Raw genomic sequence first — 24,032 nt, 5'->3', positions numbered from 1 at the left:
AGTCATTTTCGTACGAAGTAAATTTTTCCTTTTTAAATTGTAAAAATACTTTTATTTCATTCTATTATCTTAAAAAAAAGAATTTCTAGATGCTTTTGTTTTTTTTATTAACAAAAAAAAAAAAAAATTTTTAAATGAAATTTTGTATTTCTTTCTTTTTTTTTACAGAACACGCCTGTAAGGATTTTCGGTGTACCACTAAGGAATTTTGCATCGACACAGACCTTGTTTGTGATGGTATTCGACATTGCGAAGATGGTTCCGACGAAGCAGCTTCCAACCTCTGTGCCAGTAAGAAATTTTTCTTTTTTTTTTTACTTATTAACCATTCATATTATATTTATAAAAATTAATTTTTCTTATATATAATATTTAGTTACTTTAGTTGTTATTGAAATAAATATTTATTTTAATTAAATAATAAAAATAATTATAATAATAATAATAATAATAATAATAATAATAATAATAATAATAATAATAATAATAATAATTTCATCAATATTTATCAGAAGAAATTATTTTTCAATTTTTGTTTTTTTTTCGTTTGCTTTTGGATTAAAGCAATTTTACAATATTTGCTTTTCGCTAAAATAAATTTCATCCAATTTATTCTAGTGTTAACGAGGACAATTATTTTGGGATCAGGAAAATGCAATCGGAAATATTGAGAACGGAATAACAATTCGTTAAAGTAAATGTTTACTAGAGTTGAATTGATTTAAAGGGCATAATACAATTCCAAAAAAAAAAAATAAAATAAAGCGAAACTATTTTTCTTAATAATTATTGCATTTACCTAATATTAAAAATGAAAAAAAGTAAAATTATATTTTAATTTTAGCGTTAGAAGGAATAATTTATTTTATTTTTTACCGAAAATCAATAAAGAAGGAAGTAATTTTATCGACGGTTGTTAAATGAGATTTTTTTTTGCCATAAGGGAAGTAATTTGTTATTTATCGTTAATCAATAAAGAAGGGAGCAATTTTATCGACAATTATTAAAAGAAAATTCTTAGTTTAAGGAATAATATTTTTTACCAATCATCAATAAAGAAGGGAATAGTTTTATCGACGATTGTTTAAAAAAAAAAGATTCTTAGACGAAATAATTTTTTCTACCGATTGTCGATAAAGAAGGGAATAGTTTTACCGATAGTCGATAAAGAAGGGAGTAGTTTTACCGATTGTCGGTAAAGAAGGGAGTAGTTTTACCGATAGTCGATAAAGAAGGGAATAGTTTTACCGCTAGTCAATAAAGAAGGGAGTAGTTTTACCGCTAGTCAATAAAGAAGGGAGTAGTTTTACCGATAGTCGATAACGAAGGGAGTGGGTTTTATCGACTGTCGATAAAGAAGATTCCAATATTTACAACAGTCGATAATAAAACTTTTTCTTTTATTTTTTTCAAAAAAAAAAATAATAATAATTTAAAAAATAATGTTTTCTATTTTTTTTTTTTTAAAATATCTATTTCTAGATCCAGAAGCGTCAATAATACTTGGCATGGAGACAACATTATTTGCAGTAGCTATGATTTTTGTCATTTTAAGTATGGTGGGCATCGTCGCCGCTGGTGTATTATGCTTTTGCAGACAACGAGCATCAACACCGGGACATATACATAATGCTCACAATGCCCAGAATCATCCTCCCGTCATCTTTCCTTGTAAGTTTTCAATTATTATTTTTACTGTCGTAGCAAATATTGCACAAAATGAATTTTTGTCTCTTTTATTTATTTTCATTTATTTATTTAGATAAAAATTTTCGTAGTTATTTTAAAAAATCTTCTTTTTTTTAAACTATATTTCGACTTTGATAAAAAATATTCTAAAATTTAGAATTTATATATTTTTTATAATTATATAGTAATATAATTATTATATTATATTATATTATGTTATATTATATTATAAAATATTATATTATATTATATTATATTGTATCATATTATATTATATTATATTATATTATATTATATTATATTATATTATATTATATTATATTATATTATATTATATTATATAATTTTTAGTGATTAAAAAAAATTGTCTATGAGGATCGAAGCCCCTGATAAAGAGCTATACGTGATGAAAAGCTTAGAGGCAGAGTGTGTGTACAAAGGCGCGTATCGACGGGAAGCTATTTTACAGGGGTTGACACTTAAACATTTTAAATTCTACACTAACTAACTGAAGAAAAATTTTCTTCTTTTAAAACCAAAAAATACAAATTTAGGGAAAACATGCAAACTTGATATGGAATGACCCAAAAAACTGTTATAATTTCAAAAAAAAATTACCAAATTATTATAAAAATTTGATAATTATGTTCTTTGCACTGAATAACATATACTTAAATGCGAAAAAAAAACAAATTTAGAAAAAAAAAATTTATATTTAATACGGAATGACCCCAAAAAAAAATCCAAAAAACGGTTATAACTTGTAAAGAAATTAACGAATTTTTATGAAACTTGGTAAATATGTTCTTTGCGATAAATGACATTCTTTTATTGTAGAGAGATACAAATTTAGGGGAAAAAAACGTATATTTGTTACGGAATGAGCCGAAAAAAAATCCAAAAAACAGTTATAACTTTAAAAAAAAAATTACCAAAATGTTATGAAACCTGATAGTTATGTTCTTTGAAATGAATAACATCCTTTATTGGCGAAAAAATACAAATTTAGGAAAAAAGTGCAGAATTGATATGGAATGACCCAAAAAAAAAAATTCAAAAAACGGTTATAACTTTCAAAAATATTAGTAGATTGTTATGAAACTTGGTAATTGTGTTCTTTGCAATAAATTGTATTCTTTAAATGCAAAAAAAAGACAAATTTATAAAAAAAAAAAATTTTTTTTTTTTGGGTCATTCCATATTAATTAGACGCATTTTTTTCTAAATTTGTATTTTTCACCTCTAAAGAATGTTATACATTGCAGAGAACATAATTACCAAGTTTTATAATAATCCGCCAATATTTTTTTTGAAAGTTATTACTGTTTTTTTGTTTTTTTTTGGGGGGGGGTCATTCCGTAATAAATATTCGTTTTTTTTTTCATCTAAAATTGTATCTTTTTGCAAAGAAAAGAACGTTATTTATTGAAAAAAACATAATTACAAAGTTACACAAGGATAAGTTTATTTCTTTTTAAGTTATTAACGTTTTTTTGAATTTTTTTTTTTTTGGGTCATTCCATATGAATTCTGCACTTATTTTTCTAAATTTGTATTTTTCCAGCCTTTAAAAGCTGCCATTCATTGCAAAGAACGTAATTACCAATTCTCATAACAATCGGATAATTATTTTGAAAGTTATTAACGTTTTTTTGAATTTTTTTTTTTGGGTCATTCCATATCAATTTTGAATTTTTCCCCTAAATTTTATTTTTTTCGCCTTTAAAGGATGTCATTCATTACAGAGAACATAATTACCAAGTTTCATAATAATCCACTAATATTTTTGAAAATTATAACCATTTTTTGAATTTTTTTTTTTTTTTTGGGTCATTCCACATCAATTCTGCATTTTTTCCCCTAAATTTGTATTTTTTTCGCGTCTAGTGGATGTTATTCAATGTAATAACATCAATTGTAATTTATGATGTGAATTTACCTTTATATAAAAATTCTCGAATATAAAAAATCATTTTAATTTAAAATTTCAAAAAAATATAATAATTCAAAAAATTGAAATTTAGCTTAATAAAAAATCATATTTACTAAAATTCTATTAAATATGAAAATTCTAACTATTGACTTTTAGAACTTATTCATGTGCGTCTCAACAAATATGTAATAATTGAAATTTAATTTCTCTCTTTCTCTCTCTCTCTCTTTTTCTTTGCTGGGAGAGTAACATTCATATAATTTATTAAACCAGAAGCTTTTTCTGAAGGATCAAAAAAAAAAATTCCTTTTTCAATGTAGATTCGCAAATATCATATATAATGGGGTCAAAACTGTTTATGCGAGGGCAGAAAAAATTCTCTGTTTCAATTCATGTTCCCTCGTTTTTCTTTTTATCCTTTTCACAAAATGCTGGTTTTTTTCAAAAGAAGTTGCCAAACCGTGCGTTTTCTTGATCGTTTTTTTTCTCCATACATAACTCATATATATATATATATATATATCTTTTGAAAATTGGGGCTCTTTTTTTGATTAACGATCTCCATTCATCTCGCTTCGTCGCGGATATATCATCATATTCATGTCCCTCTCATATAAACCAGTCTCTCAAAATTTATATATATATTCACGTGTCGATTACTTTATCGCACGAAAGTTATGATTTCCGTTCAGTCACTCGATTGTTTCATCATTGCACGACAAGTAAACAGCTCACACATGATTCTCTCTCTCTCTCTTTTTTTTTTCTCTCTACACTAGAAAAAGCTTTATGAAAAATGGTTTTTAATTAAAATCAAAGACTGTTGCGTCAATTTATATATTTTGTATATCAAAATAAAGTCAATTTAAAAAAGAAAAATTAAATTTTCAACATTTTTTTTTTTTTTTTTTTAATAGGAAAAAAGAAATTTTTAATTAAAATATCCGAATATATAACCTAAAATACCTATGCTTGCAATGAAGTTTTTCTTTAAAAAAAAATAACGTATCAAAAATTGATTACTGGCGCAATACTGGCCCAGTACTGGCACCGGGATCGAGCACTACGTCGCCAGTAGTCAAATTTTTATACTGAAGACAACTACCGTACCAGAACTGTAGCAATACCGTACCAGTACCGCGCCAGTACAGCGCCAATATTCAATTTTTAATAGGAAAGATCATTTTTTTCAATAACCTTAAAGAAATTAAAACTATTAGCGCAGTACTGACAGAATTAACCAGTACAGTACTGGCGCCGTAGTACTATAGTACTGGGGCAATACAGGCACTGTACTGGTACCATTACTGTGCCAGTATTGCGCCAGTACTACAGCACTACGGCGCCAGTAGTAAATTTTTAATAGGGAAGACAACTACCGTATAAGAACTATAGCAGTACCTTTCCAGTACTGTCACCAAGATAGACAAGTACCGTGCCAGTACAGCGCCAATATTCAATTTGTAATAGGAAAGATAATTTTTTTTCAATAACCTTAAAGAAATTGAAACTATTAGCGCAATACTGACAGAATTAACTAGTACAGTACTGGCGCAATACTGGCACTGTACTGGTACCATTACTATGCCAGTATTGCGCCAGTACTACAGCACTACGGCGCCAGTAGTCAAATTTTTATAGTGAAGACAACTACCGTACCAGAACCGTAATAATACCTTACCAGTACCGCGTCAGTATAATGTCAAAGCCGTGCCAGTACTGCGCCAGTATAGTCAATTTATTTAAAGAAAAATCAAAGTTTGCTTTGAAGAAATACATTATCAAAAATGTAGTGTTGACGCTGTGCTGGCGCAATACTGGCCCAGTACTGGCGCTATTCTGGTACCAGTACCGCGCCAGTACAGCGCCAATACTCAATATTTAATAGGTAAAACCCAATTTTTCTTTGAGTAACCTTTAAAAATTGACTATTGTCGGTGTACTGGCGTAACACTGGTACTAGAATGGCGCCAGTACTGGGTCAATATTGTACCAGCACAGCGCCAGTACTAAAAATTTTTTTTTAATAACGTAGACATTTTTTTTAATATTCTACCAAAAATTGACTATTGGCGTAATACTGGCGTGGTACTGGCCAGTATACTTAAAAATTTTTTTGTATTAAAAAAATATATTCTAAGTAACAAGAAAATATTCTAATTTTAAAATTATTTCATATTAAATTTAAAAGTATAAAAAATATTCTAAATTTTAAAATATTTTTTCATTTCTGTACGATGTTGATTTATAATATATGTATAAGGTTAGTAACTTTTTAACGACTATATTTATTCTACCGAGTTAGAAAAGCTCGTTAACGGAGAAAAGTAAACTTAAAAATTGTCCGTTTATAATTTATCGACTTTATGAGGTTATATATATTTATATATGGTATGGTAGGTCACTATCTTACCCACGAACGCTATGAAATTTGCAGACGGACCTTTTTCCTCTATGTGAGTAATAATTTGAAACGCCGGATCGCTTTTGTTTGACCTTTTCCTCTATGGAGCTTTCAATCGGTATATATATATATATATATATATATATAAACCGTGTGCGCGTGGATACACTCGATTTAATGGAGCGTGTCGACTGGATAACGGGCCTCTGGTATTACAAGATTTATTAAACCTTGCGCGAATAAGGGATGCCTCGAGTGTGCAATTCTGAAACCGCCCGACTGAATTACCCGCCAACGGCGTTTACACGGCTAAAATAGAATAGTTTTACAACCACTCCTTATATACAATTCACATATATAGACATAAAAACACTTACACTTTATGCATATACACCCTTATAATCTCATAATAGTGATCGTATCGATTTTTAATTTTGGAACAATTTATTTTATCATCTTCTTTATTTTTTTTTAAGTCTTTATCTTTATTGTCATGTATTCATTACGATTTAAATCATTTGGAGTAATTGACACAGTAATTGTGCCAGTTTTGCGCCAGGACTACGCCAGTATTAAATTTTGGATAGGGGAGATACTTATTACTGTTTAAACCATTAGTAGAAATTGACACAGTAATTGTGCCAGTTTTGCGCCAGGACTGTGGCAGTAATTCGCCAGCAGTGTGCCAGTACTACGCCAGTATTAAATTTTAGATAGGGGAGATACTTATTACTGTTTAAACCATTAGTAGAAATAGTGCCAGTTTTGCGCCCGGACTGTGGCAGTAATTCGCCAGCAGTGTGCCAGTACTACGCCAGTATTAAATTTTAGATAGGGGAGATATTTATTACTGTTTAAACCATTAGTAGAAATAGTGCCAGTTTTGCGCCCGGACTGTGGCAGTAATTCGCCAGTAATGTGCCAGTACTACGCCAGTAGTCAATTTAGAATAGGGGAGGTACTTATTACTGTTTAAACCATTAGTGGAAATTTGTACAGTAATTGTGCCAGTTTTGCGCCATGACTGCGGCAGTAATTCGCCAGCAGTGTGCCAGTACTACGCCAGTATTAAATTTTGGATAGGGGAGATACTTATTACTGTTTAAACCATTAGTAGAAATTTCCAGAATAATTGTGCCAGTTTTGCGCCCGGACTGTGGCAGTAATTCGCCAGCAGTGTGCCAGTACTACGCCAGTATTAAATTTTAGATAGGGGAGATATTTATTACTGTTTAAACCATTAGTAGAAATAGTGCCAGTTTTGCGCCCGGACTGTGGCAGTAATTCGCCAGTAATGTGCCAGTACTACGCCAGTAGTCAATTTAGAATAGGGGAGGTACTTATTACTGTTTAAACCATTAGTGGAAATTTGTACAGTAATTGTGCCAGTTTTGCGCCATGACTGCGGCAGTAATTCGCCAGCAGTGTGCCAGTACTACGCCAGTATTAAATTTTAGATAGGGGAGATATTTATTACTGTTTAAACCATTAGTAGAAATAGTGCCAGTTTTGCGCCCGGACTGTGGCAGTAATTCGCCAGTAATGTGCCAGTACTACGCCAGTAGTCAATTTAGAATAGGGGAGGTACTTATTACTGTTTAAACCATTAGTGGAAATTGGCACAGTAATTGTGCCAGTTTTGCGCCAGCACTGTGGCAGTAATTCGCCAGTAGTGTGCCAGTACTACGCCAGTAGTCAATTTTGGATAGGGGTGACAAAATGTTGATTTAAAAAAATGACTACTGGTACAGTACCGGCAGAATTAACTAAAACAGCGCCAGTTCTACAAGAACTGTGCCAGCATAGCGCCAATATCCAATTTTTCATAAGGTAAACAAAATTTTTATTTGATAACTCTAGCAAAAATTGACTATTGACGCTCTACTGATACAGTCCTTTAAGAACTGACGCTGTACCGGTACCATAATTGCGCCAGTATTGCGCCAGTAAACAATTTTTGATAAAGTATTTAAAAATAATAAATCAACTATCGTCAATCTAATATGTAGTATTCAAAAATTAAGTACTGGCATTGTACTGTAACAGTAATAAAAATACTGGCGCATTACTGGCGGAATTATGTTGCCAGTACAGCGCCAGTACTAATAAAACTACCATTACAGCGCCAATATTAAATTTTTGTTAGTAAACAAATTTTTCTTTCAAAAGCCTACGTGAAATTGACTACTGGCGATGTATTGGCCCACTACTGGCACAATTCTGGTACTAGTACCGCAACCAGTATGTCGCCAGTATTCCATTTTTGATAGTAAACAAATCTTTCTTTTTATAACCTAAGTTAAAAATTTTGCATCTACCCTATAAAAAAAATTCAGTTTTGGACAGCGTTACTAGTACTGGCGCTGTACTGGCACCACAATTCCGCCAGTACAGCGCCAAAAGTCAATTTCAAAAATGGTTATTTAAATAGAAATTGGTATTTCCTATTAGAAATTAAGTATTTACGTTGTACTGGCACGATATTGGCACGGTGCTGGCGAGGTATTTGTACCATAATTCCGCCAGTACAGAACCAGTATTTAGCCAGTAGTCAATTTCTAGTAAAATTTGAAAAAATGGTTTACCTTAGCAAAAATTTAATACTGACGCTGTACTCGCGCAATATTGGCCCAGTACAGGCGCTGTTCTCGTACCAGTATCGCGCCACTATAGCGCCAATAGTCTATTTTTAAAAGGTTATTCAAAGAAAAAATTGGGTTTTCCTATTAAAAATTGAGTATTGGCGCTGTAATGGCGTGGTACTGATTAAAAGAACAACGCCAGTACTTGGCCAGTAATGCGTCGGGTGTAATTTCCTGATAGTGTATTTCTACAAAGCAAACACTGTATTTTCCTTTAAATAAATTGACTGGTGTTATTGCTGCGGTACTGCTACGATACGGGCAACTAAATTTCTCCAGTACTGGGCCATTATTGCGCCAGTAGTAAATTCACAATAGTGTATTTTTTCAAAAGAAAAATTGGTATACTATATTAAAAATTGACTATTGCAGCTGTACTGGCGCGTTACTGGTAAAATAGCGATGCCAGTACTGCGCCAGTATTGAGCCAGTATTTCGCCAATAATCATTTTTTGATATTGTAATTCTCGAAAAGTAAAATTCTTTCTTTCTTATATCGAAAATTGAATACTGGCACTGTACTGGCGTGGTACTGGTAAAATAGCGATGCCAGTACTGCGCCAGTATTGAGTCAGTATTTCGCCAATAATCATTTTTTGATATTGTATTTCTTTAAAAGTAAATTTTTTCCCTTCTTTATCGAAAATTGAATACTGGCGCTGTACTGGCGTGGTACTGGTAAAATACCGATGCCAGTACTGCGCCAGTATTGAGCCAGTATTTTGCCAATAATCATTTTTTAAAAATTGTATTTCTTCAAAAGTAAAATTTTTTCTTTCTTATATCGAAAATTGAATACTGGCGCTGTACTGGCACAGTATACTACTGGTATTGAACACTGTAAAATTTTGTAGTAGATTTTTTTCTGTTCTAATTTTTTACAAAGAAAATTTATTTCTGCATTTTTCTTATTTAAAAAAATAAATTCTTATCTTCGGAAAAATGAAATAATTTAATTATTGAGAAATTGAATGAATATTGAAACTAATTTTCTGTTTTATTGAAAAAAAAATATATTTATATATATTATATTTATGTATAATAAATATACACATCAGTAGAATGAGGGTGAGAGTTCTCGCGATTGAATATGTTCTGAATATAAATTGAGTCACGTGCATTATATGTCGCTACTGAAATAAGAATCAAAATCTTTTCCTTTTCACCTTTCCAACCATCTTTCTCTCTCTCTCTCTCTTTCTCTTTTGACTTGACTTCACCGGAAATACCATTGCTTTCTCCAGTCGTGACTTCCGACAAAAATAGATGCAGATCAAATCTTTTTCTGTATTTTTTTTTTTTCTTTTCCTTCTTTGCTCGGAAGTATTCAAGAGAAAAAATATTTGCATACATGAGAAAAGTAGGAAAAAAGAAGAAGAAGAAGAAGAAGAAGAAGAAGAAAATGAAAACAAAATTTGTTTCAAATATATAGAAAATTGGTTGCTTTTAAATTTTTGCAATTGATACGGAAAATTTTTTTTTTTGTTTTTTTTTTTATATATATCCAAACGAACAAAAAATAGTTTTAATGTTTACGCTGCGTAATGTGGTAATCTTTTTCTTTTTTTTTTTTTTTTTTTTTATCAACAAGTAAATTTCGATTCATTTCAAAGTCAGGGTCAAGTTATTATTTAATTAATACAAATATTGTCATTTTTATTGAATTTAAATTTTCAAAAAAAAATTTAATTTTTTAAAAATTTAATTTAAATTTTCAACAAAATTTAATTTTTTAAAAATTTAATTTAAATTTTTAACAAAATTTAATTTTTTAAAAATTTAATTTAAATTTTCAAAAAAAATATGTTTAAACAGATTTTACCCTAAAAAAAAAAAAAATTTTTATTTTAAACGTTTTTTGCAAGAATGTCTTTTTTCTGCCAAAAAAAGAAAAAAAAACACACTTCTGCCCTGGCTGAAATATTGATCTTGATTTGGCCCAATTCCAAAAGAGAGAGAGAGAGAGAGAGAGAGAGAGAGAGAGAGAGAGAGAGAGAGAGAGAGAGAGAGAGAGAGAGAGAGAGAGAGAGAGAGAAATTATTCTCCCCCCATTCATTGTCGCCTACTTTTTCCATCATCTATCACTCTTGCACTTCTTTTTTTTTTTCTTTTGGCGGCACACACATACACACACACACACAAATGATAAAGAAACCGATAAAGAATTATCGTAAAAGTCACGCTGGACATTTATAAATTCAATGAGCGTTCATTCTTTTGTGTGCAATCAACTAGTTTTCATCACAGCTCTCGACTGTGGCCATGACTTTTAGTATCACTTTGTCATTAGTGTCGTGACCACAGTCGAGCTGCCGGAATTAACAATTATATATATATATATATATATAATTTATATAAAATCACAAAAATCCTCTCATTCTTGACAGTTAACGAAGAAAACGAAGTTGAAGAAGGAGAAGAAGAAGAAGATACAGAAGAAGGTACAGAAGAAGATACAGAAGAAGAAGGTACGGAAGAAGATTCAGAAGAAGATACAGAAGAAGAAGGTACGGAAAAAGAAGAAAATATAAAAGAAGATGTAGGAGAAGCTACAAAAAAAGGTACAGAAAAAGGTACAGAAAATATAAAAGAAGGTACAGAAAAAGGTACAGAAGAAGGTAAAGAAAAAGGTGCAGAAAATACAGAAGGTACAAAAGAAGGTACAGAAAAAGGTACAGAAAATACAGAAGGTACAGAAAAAGGTACAGAAAATACAGAAGGTACAAAAGAAGGTACAGAAAAAAGTGCCGAGAAAAGTACAGAAGAAGTTGCAAAAAAAGGTACAGAAGCAGATACAAAAGAAAATACAAGAAAAAAAAACCAAAGTGCTCAAGTGTATCGAAAAAAAGTGCCAAAAGTGTTGGAAAAATTTAATAACAAAAATACAAAAAAACGTGAATTTTGTAAGTGTCAACAAACTAATTTTCAGTGTCAAGTTGAAATAAATTATAATCAACGAATACAATCTCAAAAAGAAGAAAATTTTACCCCAAATTTCGAAAGAAACAATTGTCAACAACAACAACAACAACAAAAATATAAGGATTTTAATCGTTTTGATAAAACAAGAACAACTGTTATAAATATACTATACAAAAATCAAGTAACAGAAATACAAGAAAATAATGCAAAGTATTCCAAAAATTCAGAAGCGGAAAATTATCTAAAACATTCAGAAATAGAAAATTATCAAATAAAATTAGATGCAGAAGAAGTTTATCAAAAATTGTTGCCAACAAAAGTGGAAATAAAATCAGAAACTAAAGATTTACTACAAAATTTAGAAGTGAATAATTTTGAGAAAAATTTTCAAAAATCTTTAGAAATAAATTATGGAAATTCTTCAAAATCATTAGAGTTTCCAAAATCTAGGACAGGAGAAAAGTATCATGAATTTTTAGAAACAAATTTTGAAATTAATTTAAAATCTATAGAATTTCAAAGGTCTTTGAAAACAAATTTTGCTGATCATTTAAAATCTGTAGAATTTCTCAAATCTTCTTTGAAAGAAAACTTTAGAAATCGTTCAAAATCAGTGGATTTTTTTAAATTTTCAAAAGCAAATTATGGAAACCAATTGGAATCGATAGAATTTCGAAAATCTTTGGAGGTAAATTTTCGGAAACATTTAAAATCAGAACAGAATTTAAAATATTTAGAAACAGATGATTTGAAACATTTTGAACCTTTAGAAACCAATTTTGAAATCAATTTAAAATCTGTAGAATTTTTGGACCCTTCAGAATTAAATTATGGAAGGCATTTAAAATCCATAGAGTTTCTAAAATCCACAGTACCAGTTTATGGAAATTATTCAAAATCACTAGAATTTCCAAAACCTACGAAATTAAATTATGGAAGGCATTTAAAATCCATTGAGTCTTTAAAATCCGCAGAACCAGTTTATGGAAATTATTCAATATCTTTGGAAGAAAATAATGGAAATTTACTGAAAAATTTAGAAACAAAATACCAAAAATTTACCCCAAATTATCAAAAAATAACAGAAACAAATAATTCCAAAAATCAGCAACCAAAATCAGAAACGGAAAATTATTTTCAAGTTCGATGCCAAAAATGTCAAGGAATTCTCCCCGTCATTCACGTACAACAGAATCAAATTGAAACAGAAGAAAATGAAATAGAAGTTGAAAATCAAAAACCAAAATTCCAACAGCAAAAACGAAGAAGAAGAAGAAGAAGAAGAAGATTAAAATCAAAAACACCTCTACCAATTTTTCCACTATTAAAAATGTCCTGGCATGAGCAGCCACGATCAAAAAAATTCTTTCTAATTATTCTTTCCTTTTTTCTAATAATCACAACATTTCTTAACGATGTTTTTGGTCAAATTCCCGATTTAGAAAATTTAATTGAAAAAAATTCCAATCAAGATCGTGATTTTTTCATTGGACCCTGTTTAGTAAAAACAAATAATACATGTCCCGATTCAGAGATAAAATTTTATCTCTATACAAAATTAAATCCAATTGAGGGACAAGAAATTTTTGTCAACAATAGTGAATCAAATTTATTGGAAACATTTTTTAATTCTAAAGACGCGACAAAAATTATAATACATGGTTATAATTCTGATATGCAATTAAGTGCATTGGTTGATATAAGAAATGAATATTTAAAACGTGAGGAAAATTATAATTTAATAGCAATTGATTGGCAACGTTTATCAAATGGACCATGTTATCCAATTGCTGTACATAATGTACCACATGTTGGTAAATGTTTAGGACAATTAATAAATCGTTTAAGGGATATTAATTCAAAAAATATTATTCATATTATTGGTTTTAGTTTAGGTGCACATGTACCGGCATTTACGGCAAATTATTTAAAACCATATAAATTATCACGTATCACTGGATTAGATCCGGCAATGCCATTATTTATAACTGTTTCAAATGATGAAAAACTTGATAGTAGTGATGCTGAATTTGTTGATATTTTTCATACAAATGCATTTATACAAGGTAAATTTGAAGCATTGGGACATATTGATTTTTATATGAATGGTGGTATTAATCAACCAGGTTGTTGGGAGAAAAGAAATCCATTTGGTTGTAATCATCATCGTTCGGCATTATATTATGCTGAATCAATAAATTCAAATATTGGTTTTTGGGGTTGGCCATGTAGTGGTTTTTTTTCATATTTATTGGGTTTATGTCCACCAAGATTTCCTGCTATTTTAGCTGGTGATCGTGTAAATAAAAGTTATCGTGGATTTCATCTTGTTAAAACAAAAGCCACAAGTCCATTTGCTGAGAGAATTTTTGATATTAGTTTAAGGAAAAAGAAGAAAAAAGTGAAAAAATTGTCAATAAGTGCTACATAAAAAAAAAAACTAAAAAAAAAATTTATTTATTGTGAAAAAAATTTTTTATGTGACTTGAAACAATGTTTTTTTTTTTTGACAAAAAGACTTTGGAGTGAATCCAAAAAAATTCCTCCACTGAGGACCAGAAAAACAACTCAGCAAAATAAAAACAAAAAAAGTAGCGAAAATAGGAAAAATAATTTTTTTTTAAATTAAAGAAAGGAAATTTTTTTTTAAATCATTAACTGATATAACAGAAAAGCTGTGGAAAACTTTTATAATACTGTTAAAAACGAAGATTGTGCCTTTTTTATAATTTTTTCTCAAAAAAAAGTAGAATTTGACATTACCGACTGTCGATAAAGTAGAAAATCTTTCCCCATCGGTTAATTATTAACTGTGCGACAGAAAAACAGTGAAATGGTTTACAAATACTGTTAAAAACAATTGTAATGCCGTATTTATTAATTTAAAAAAAAAGAATTTGACATTACCGACTGTCGATAAAGTAGAAATTTTTGTTTTCTATCGGTTAATTGTTAACTATGCGAATTTGACATTACCGACTGTTGATAAAGTAGAAATTCTTTTCCCATCGGTTAATTATTAACTGTGCGACAGAAAAGCAGTGAAAAGGTTTACAAATACTCTTAAAAACATTTATAATGCCATACTTATTAATTTAAAAAAAGTAGAATTTGATATTACCGACTGTCGATAAAGTAGAAATTTTTGTTTTCTATCGGTTAATTATTAACAATGCGACAGAAAAGCTGTAGAAAACTTTTATAATACTGTTAAAAACGATGGTTGTGCCATTTTTATGATTTTTTTTAAAAAGTAAAATTTGACATTACCGACTGTTGATAAAGTAGAAATTCTTTTCCCATCGGTTAATTATTAACTGTGCGACAGAAAAGCAGTGAAAAGGTTTACAAATACTGTTAAAAACATTTATAATGCCTTTTTTATTAATTTAAAAAAAATAGAATTTGATATTACCAACTGTCGATAAAGTAGAAATTTTTGTTTTCTATCTGTTAATTATTAACAATGCGACAGAAAAGCTGTAGAAAACTTTTATAATACTGTTCAAAACGATGGTTGTGCCATTTTTATGATTTTTTTTTAAAAGTAGAATTTGACATTGCCGACTGTCGATAATGTAGAAATTCTTTTCCTATCGGTTAATTATTAACTGTGCAACAGAAAAGCAGTGAAAAGGTTTACAAATACTGTTAAAAACAATTGTAATGCCGTATTTATTAATTTAAAAAAAAAAGAATTTGACATTACCGACTGTCGATAAAGAAGAAATTTTTGTTTTCTATCGGTTAATTATTAACTATGCGACAAAAAAGCTGTAGACAACCTTTTCAAATACTGTTAAAAACTACTATAATGCCATTTTTTGAATTTATAAAAAAGTAGAATTTGACATTACCGACTGTCGATAAAGTAGAAATTTTTTTCCCAGCTATTAATTATTAACTGTGCGACAGAAAAACAGTGAAATGGTTTACAAATACTGTTAAAAACAATTGTAATGCCGTATTTATTAATTAAAAAAAAAGAATTTGACATTACCGACTGTCGATAAAGTGGAAATTTTTGTTTTTTATCGGTTAATTATTAACTATACGACAGAAAAGCTGAAGAAAACTTTTCAAATACTGTTAAAAACTACTGTAATGCGATTTTTGGAATTTATAAAAAAGTAGAATTTGATATTACCGATATTATTGTTTTCGAGAAACTGCGCGGAATGTATGAAAAAACAACTTATTGTAATTTGACATTGCCGACTGTCGATATAGTAGAAATTTTTTTTTTTGAACTTCTATCGCTAATCACAGTTTCCTGCTTTATCACAACAACGATTTATTATCGATTTTAAAAAATAACTCTACTGTACCGACAGTCGGTAATGTCAATTTCTACCTTTTTCTTTTTTATTCGGAAAAACAATGGTTGTAGCATTTACGTTAGTCTGTATGTAAACGAATAGCGAAAAGAAATTCAGAAATACAATTTGTAACTTTTGAGAAACTGCGCGGTATATTTGGAAACAATACTTGCAGCAATTTGCCATTATCGACTGTCGATACAGTAGAGTTTTTACTATTTTCTGTAGGTGTAAAATTATTTTTGTGGTAAAACATTAAGTAGCAAATGTTTTATCGATAAGAAAACAATAAAAATTACTTTTATCGACAGTCGGTAATGGCAAATTCTACAAAAAATTTCTTTTTATTTCTGGAAAACAATGGTTGTGGCATTAAGTTTAGTTTGTAAGTAAACGAATGTCAAAAAGAAATAAAATTTACATCTTTCGAGAAACTGTGCGAAATGTTTTAAAAAAAAGCACTTACATCAATTTGACATTATCGACTGTTGATACAGTAGATTTTTTTTTTGCTGTTTTCTCTCGGTAAAAAAAATTACTTTTGTGGTAAAACAGTAAGTAACAAATATTTTACCGATAGAAAACAATGAAAATTACTATTATCGACAGTCGATAATGTCAAATTCTACTAAATTTTTTTTTGTTTATTTCTGAAAAATAATGGTTGTGGCATATTTAGTTTAGTCTGTAAGTAAACGAATGTCAAAAAGAAATTCAAAAATAGAATTTAGAGAAACTGTGGAAAATTTAAAAAAAAAAATATTTACTGCTATTTTATATTGCCGACTGTCGATAAAGTAGAAATTTTCATTATCTACTATCGATAAATTATTAATATTGATATTTATAAATAACATTGTTTTTAATATTGTTACTAAAAACATGTTCAGTATTACAGAATAATAAATTTTGTACAATAAAAATATAATTTGATTATTTTTTCTCCATTAATTTTTTTTTTCATTTTTAATTTTCAATTTTTTTCACTTACACAAAACTTGAGGGTAAAAAAGTTTTATAAAATCTTCAATATAAGTTGTTATATATATATAGATATAATATATATATATATATATATATAATTTTCGATATTAGGTTAACATGTCCGAGGCTATTGGATAAGACTTTTGAAGTAGAGAAACGAGAATAGATAGAGAGGGAGATGCCAACTTGCATGAAAAGTTTGGTGAATTGTTTAAAGCTTGTTTCCAAGAATATACACAGTTTAAACTTTTGGAATAAATCCCCTTCCGCTTTGCTTTTCAAGAAATAAGGACGAACAGTCAAGTTTCAAAGTCTGTTACTTTTCATTAAAGAGTTTTAGTAATCTAATAATTTCTTTTTGCAAAAAAAAAAAAAAAAAAAAAAAAAGAGGAAAAAATTAATTATAAACTCAATTTTTATTAAATTTAAAATTTTTATATTCCAAAAATTTTTGTAAATCAAAATATAAATAATTTTTAAATAAATAAAAAAGAAAATAAAAAATAAATAAATAAATCAAAATATTTTTAAAAGTTAAATAAATAATATTTTTTATTATAACTAAAAAATTTACTTGAAACAACAAAAGTTTTCACTAGAATAAAAAAAAAAGTTTTATCTGTTTCAAGTAAATCTTTCACTATTTTAGTGAAACCTTTTGCTGTTTAAGCTATAATTATTTTTTTTTCGTGTTGAATTTTGTAATTTCGATTTTCCTTATATTATTTTTTATTTTTGATATTAAAAAAAAAAAAATTTTTTTTGGAAATAAATTTAAAAAAAAAATTATTTTCCTAAATTAAAAAAAATAAAAAAAAAAAGAGAATTTTATAAATTATAAAAATTAAATTATAAAAAGAGAATTTTAAGTTTAAAGTATTTTTCTCATAAACTGTAGGCAAATCCATATGACCCACATTCTTTCCGCTATAAAAGAGACTTTATAACCACGTACCCGGTATCTTCTTCCGGAAATATACCCGCCAACAAACAAAACAAAACAAAAAAAAAAAAAAAAAAAATAGCTTACTACTCTTCTTTCTTTTATGTGTAAACGTTGCTTATTACCATTTTTATTTTAACTTTGTTCGAGAGCAACTGAAATTTGCAACGGTTTTTATTTTATTTTTTTTTTATTTTCTCATAATAATGAAGAGTTTTACTCTCACCTATTCCCCACTTCCTCGGCTTTTAGTACCACTATTATTATTATTATTATTATTATTATTATTATTATTATTATTATTATTATTATTTTATTTTTTTTTTTTATTTAATTCAGTTTGTCAAAAGCCATGAATTGTATTTTTGAATTTCTTTTAACTATTTATTTACGTACAGACTAAACTAAATGCCACAACCATTTTTTTTCGAGAATTAAAAAGAAAAATTGAATACATTACCGATTGTCGATATAGTAGAAATTTTTTTTTTATTCTTTTCTATAGGTAAAATATTTCCTGTTTTATCACAATAGCGATTTTTTACCGATTGAAAACACACACAAAAAAAGTTTTCTACTATACCGACAGTCGGTAATGTCATTTTCAACACAATTTTTTTTTTTAATTTGGCAAAAAAAAAATGATTGTGGCATTTAGTTTAATTTGTATGCAAATGAATAGTAAAAAGCAATTCATAATTTCAATTAATAGCTTTCGAAAAATTGAATAGAATGTTTGTAGAAAGAAATTACAATTAAAAATTACCAACTCTCGATATAGTAGAAATTTTTGTTTACTATCGGTAGAATTAATCGCTGCTTTATGAGTTGAAATAGAAGCGATTTTTTTGCCGATTGAAAGCAAAAAGATTTCTACTATATCGACAGTTGGTAATGTAAAATTAAACCTTAATTTTCTTTTTAATTCGTGAAAAAAATAGTTACGACATTTAGTTTAGTCCAAAAATTAAGCGAATGATAGAAAGAAATTCGTAAATATAATATATTTTTTTCAAGAAACTGTGCAAAATATATGAAAACGAGTATTTACAACAATTTGACATTACCGACTGTCGATTTATTATTTTCTATCGTTAAAATATTCGCTATTTCCTGTCTCGTTAAAAAAGCAATTTTATTTACCGACTAAAAACGTAAAAAAAAGATCTCTACTATATCGACAGTCGGTAATGTCATATTTTACATTACCTACTGTCGATATAGTAGAGAATTTTACCTCTTTTTATCAGTTATATATTCACTGTTTCCTGTTTTACAAAAAAAGCAATTTTATTTACCGATAAAAAAAGATTTCTACTATATCGACTGTTGGTAATGTAAAATTCTACCTTAATTTTCTTTTAAATTCGTGAAAAAAAATTTACGGCATTTAGTTTAGAAACTTAACAATGCGTCACAAATAAATAAATAAATAAACAAACTTATTAATAAATAAATTTTGCTAATTAGTAAATAAATTAATTTAAATAAAATACAGAAAATAATAAAAATTGTTATAAAAATTTTTAATATTTCAAAATAATTAATTGGATTTGAAAATTTATTATCCTTCTAATTTTTAGGGGATTATTATTATTACTTTTTTTTTTTTGGAAAAAACAATTTCCATCATCTGGAACTCATTTCTTCTAATGATAGACAAAAAGCTTGCGCGAGACCAGTAGTCCATGACGGCGTACTATATAGGCTTATCAAGACGACAAGGGTAAAAGTAGATTTTCAGACAGGGAAATGAACGCGGCCGAGCGTTTATTTTCTACCGAGTGAATCTTCTCTTCTCTTTTTTTTAAAAAGCCCTTTTTCAAGAAAAAAAGAAAAAAAAAAAAAAAAATATCACTAAAGAGATTTTTAGATCGGATTTCACATTACGAACGCATCCGGAAATAAAAACAAAAACGTTTGAAATGCTCAAATTCCTCTTTTACTTCTATTAGAAAATAATGGATTTTCTATATATATATATATATATATATATATATATATATATATATATATACGTAAAAGATTCTCAAACTGATTATTTTTATGAAGAAATTTTTTTTTAAAAAAAGTAACTGGATATTAAATTTTTTTCATCTATTTTTAATTATAGATTTTTATGATTATATTTTAATTGGAAAAAAAATTTATAGGTTATGTTTTTATGATTGTTTCGATTAAAAAATTTATAGGTTATAATTAATTTTCTTTTTGTTATTTATTTACCAAAAAACTAAACTAAATGCAACAATCATTTTGTTGCCGAATTAAAAATAAAAATTGTGTAAAATTTGACATTACCGATCGTCGATATAGTAGAAATTTCTTTTCGCTTTCTGTCAGTAAAATAATTCCTGTTTTATCACAAAAGCATTTTTTTAACCAATTAAAAACAAACAAACAAAATTTCTACTATACCGACAGTCGGTAATGTCAAATTCTACACAATTTTTCTTTTTAATTCAGCAAAAAAAAGTGTGGCATTTAGGAGGCAAAAAAAAATTAAAGGTTATATTTATAATTGTTTTGATTAAAAAATATAGGTTATGTTTATGATAGTTTATTACTTTTTATAATTTATATAAGAGTTTTTAATTGTGAAATTATTTTACTTTTTTTTGTTATTAGATGAAAAGTATTTTTAAATTTTTACTATTTTTTTTCAATTTATTTACGTACAAACTAAATGCCACAATCATTTTTTTGCTAATTAAAAAGAAAAATTTTGTAGAATTTCACATTACCGATCGTCGATATAGTAGAAATTTTTTTATTTTTTTCTATCGGTAAAATATTTTCTTCTTTATTACAAAAAAACGAGTTTTTTATCGATTGGAAAAAAAAGATTTCTACTATACCAACAGATGGTCATTACCGACTGTTGGTATAGTAGAAATCTTCTCGTTTAAATTCTACCCCTTTTTTCTCTTTAATTCGGCAAAAAAAATGGTTCTGGCATTCAGGACGGAAATTAAAGGTTATCGGATTATTTTCATTAAAAAAAATATATAGGTTATTTTTATTATCGTTTTGGAGGGAAAAATAATTTTAAAAATTCCAAAAACTATAATATATTTTAAAAATAACGTTCAAAAAAAATTTTTCTTTTTTTATTTCTTGTTCGTTTGGAAAACTAATTTTTTTAAAATAATTTTTATCGCTGCTTTAATTAATTTTTTTTTTCAATTTTTTAGTGCAACAAATGTATGGATCGAACGGGACGTCAACCGGAATGCCGCCGGGTATGACAAATTTAAAGGGCACATTTGGATCGCTAGGCCCAATTGGAACCGGGATAACAGGGGCAACGACCCTTCCAAGGCCGGGAAACTGGCTGCACCCTGCGGGCCTCAGGCTCGGGCACAGCGTGGCCCGGGTCCGCCTCTACTGCCAGGCAAAGTGAGGAGTCATGGGTCGGATAGGTAAATTATATTTTTGTCTATTTTTCAAAAAAAAAAAAAATTAAAAATTTCCTTATTTTCTATCTATTTTTGCAAAAATTAAAATTTTTGTAGAATTTGACATTACCGACTGTCGATATAGTAGAAATTTTTGTTATCTATTGGTAAAATATTTCATGTTTTACCACCAAAAGCGATTTTTACCGATAGAAAAAAAAATTTCTACTATACCGACAGTCGGTAATGTCAAATTCTACCGAAATTTTCTTTTCTAATTTGCGAAAAAAATGGTTGTGGCATTTAGCTTAGTGTATAAGTAAACGAATGACAGAAAGAAATTTGAAAATACAATTAATAAATTTTGAGAAACTGCGTGAAATGTTAAAAAAAAATACTTACAGCAATTTGACATTACCGACTGTCGATAAAGTAGAAATTTCTGTTTTCTATCTGTACAATTTTACTGCTTTATCACAAAAACTATTTTTATTGAATAAAAACAAAAAGATCTCTAGTTTATCGACAGTTGGTAATGTCAAATTATACGAAAATTTTTCTTTTTTATTTTCGGAAAAAAATGATTGTGGCATTTTTAGTTTAGACTGGAAGTAAGCGAATGGTGGAAAGAAATTCGAAAATACAATATTTTTTTCTAAGAAACTGTGCTTAATATATGAAAACTGGTACTTACAGCAATTTTACATTACCAAGTGTCGGTATAGTAGTTTTTTTTGTTTTCCATTGGTAAAATATTCACTGTTTTTTGTCTAATCACAAAAGCAATTTTTTTTAGAGATCTCTACTATATCGACAGTTGGTAATGTCGAATTCTACAATTTTTTTTTTATTAATTCTCGAAATAAAACGGTTGTGGCATTTACTTAAACAAACGAATGGCAAAAAGAAATTCGAAAAAAAATTCACACCTTACGAGAAACTGAGCGAAATTTATGAAAACGAGTACTTAGAGCAATTTTACATTGCCGACTGTCGGTATAGTAGTAGTTTTTTTTTACTATTTTTCATCAGCAAAATATTTACTGTTTCTTGTTTCATTAAAAATGCGCTTTAAATAAAAAAAAAATTCTACTATACCGACAGTCGGTATTGTCAAATTCTACAAATTTTTTTTTAAATTTCGCCAAAAAAAACAGTTGCGGCATTTAGTTTACTCTATAAATAAACGAATGGCAAAAAAGAAATTCGAAAAAAAATTCACACTTCTCGAGAAATTGAACAAAATATAAAAAAAAAATTACTAATTAATTAATTATTAAAATTTCAAGTATAGAAAAATTAATTTTCAAATAATTCCTTTACAGTGACATCTCCTCCAGCCAGAAAGATGAATGGTTTGTGTAGGTGAGTGTTAAAAAAAAATACTAAAAATAAAAAAAAAAAAATTTTTTTTTTTCAAATCTTCCATCATAAAATATATATTTTTTTCCTTCTTTTTTTTAGAGGCAGGCCTGGACCAGAGTCCGCAGGGTGAAACGGAGCGGTGGTGCCCTCACCGCCCTTCTCAGCGAGGTGATATTTGATGAGAAAAAAAAAAAAAAAAACTATTTGCTGATCTATCACTAGCATCGTAATATAAAAAACGACCATAAAATATATATGTTTAACAAAAATAAATAAATAAAAAAAAGAAGGAAAAAAATATATAACAATTCTCCTATTATGCAAAAAAAAAAAAATCGCAGTCCGTTTATTAAAACAAAAAAAAAATAAATAAATAAATTACGAAACGAAGCGATTTAAAAAAAAAAAAAAATTATACAATTTTGCGGAAAATAAATTTTTTCCACTTGCAAAAAAAAATCTCAACGAATTTTTTCTAAGCAACGCCTTAATCCCATTTTTTAAAAGGAAAAAAAATTTCTTTAAAAAAAAAAATCTTCAAAGATTTGTTTAACAAAAAAAAAAAAAGAAAAAAAACATTTATGAGCCTTTTTGAAAAAAAATAACTATACATATTTTGGGAAAAATCACTTTCCTTTTTTTATGACAAGTTTTTTCTTAGAGGGTTAGTTTTTTTCTATTTAAATATACAATATGTATGTATATTGACTGATGAAACAATATTTGCACCAAAATAATAATTTACAGTGAATTTTGTAAAAAAAATTTACCAAAACAAAAATTGATTATAATTTATTAATGGTAATAATTAATAATAATAATAATAATAATAATTTAAAATAATAATTAATAATTATAATTAATAATTTATTGATATTATTATTTATAATTTATTAATACTAATTAATTTAATTAATTAATTTACTATTATTAATATTAGTTTATTAGTATTAATTAATTAACTTAATTAATTTTAATTATAATCTTTTTTTCAATGTTATTAATTATAATTAAAAAAAAAAAAAATTCACAAATAAAGAATAATAATTATTTACTGCTTGAAATTTGTCAATTGTTCTTGAATAATATTTTGAGAACCAAATAAATAAAATAAAATAAAAAAAAAAAAAAAAAAAAACAAGAAAACATTTTTAATCTGATTGAAAAAAAAAATGCAATCAAGAAAACGATGCAGTGTGCGATCGGTTAGAACTGATTGAATGCGATTTAAATATTATAAAAATAATATACGAACGAATGAATGAATGTAAATAAAAAAAAAAAAAAAAAAAAAAGAAAAACAAGTTTGTGGATAGTCCACCGTATGCTTGTGTGTGTGTGATTTGTTATTTAAGTAGTCAAAAAAAAAGAATCTAATTGCTTTTTAAACATTTTTTTATTTTACGATCATAAACATAACCTAGAATTTTTTT

General features: G+C 27.5%; 1 protein-coding gene across 8 annotated transcripts in view; it reads left to right on the top strand.

The window, feature by feature from the left end:
- LOC127290152 (uncharacterized) overlaps positions 1-23,745 on the top strand; it is a 134,070-nt gene extending 110,325 nt beyond the window's left edge. For 7 of the 8 annotated variants that reach the window (XR_007844264.1, XR_007844268.1, XR_007844267.1 and 4 more), the window contains 5 exons: positions 169-291; positions 1,483-1,671; positions 21,031-21,258; positions 22,560-22,599; positions 22,699-23,745. Coding sequence is in view for 1 of the 8 variants with exons in the window: in XM_051318556.1 (XP_051174513.1) it covers positions 169-291; positions 1,483-1,671; positions 21,039-21,258; positions 22,560-22,599 (572 nt within the window). In the remaining 7 variants the exon portion in view is untranslated. The remainder of the gene's footprint in view (positions 1-168; positions 292-1,482; positions 1,672-21,030; positions 21,259-22,559; positions 22,600-22,698) is intronic. The other variant, XM_051318556.1, reaches the window with a different exon arrangement.
- Positions 23,746-24,032: the final 287 nt, after the last annotated feature.

This window comes from Leptopilina boulardi, unplaced genomic scaffold (assembly GCF_019393585.1).
Source record: "Leptopilina boulardi isolate dan_hultmark-lab unplaced genomic scaffold, ZJU_Lbou_2.1 LbouV2_55, whole genome shotgun sequence".
NCBI lineage: Eukaryota > Metazoa > Arthropoda > Insecta > Hymenoptera > Figitidae > Leptopilina > Leptopilina boulardi.
The sequence above is the reverse complement of the archived record's forward strand: the minus strand, read 5'-3'. Positions and strand labels throughout refer to the sequence as shown.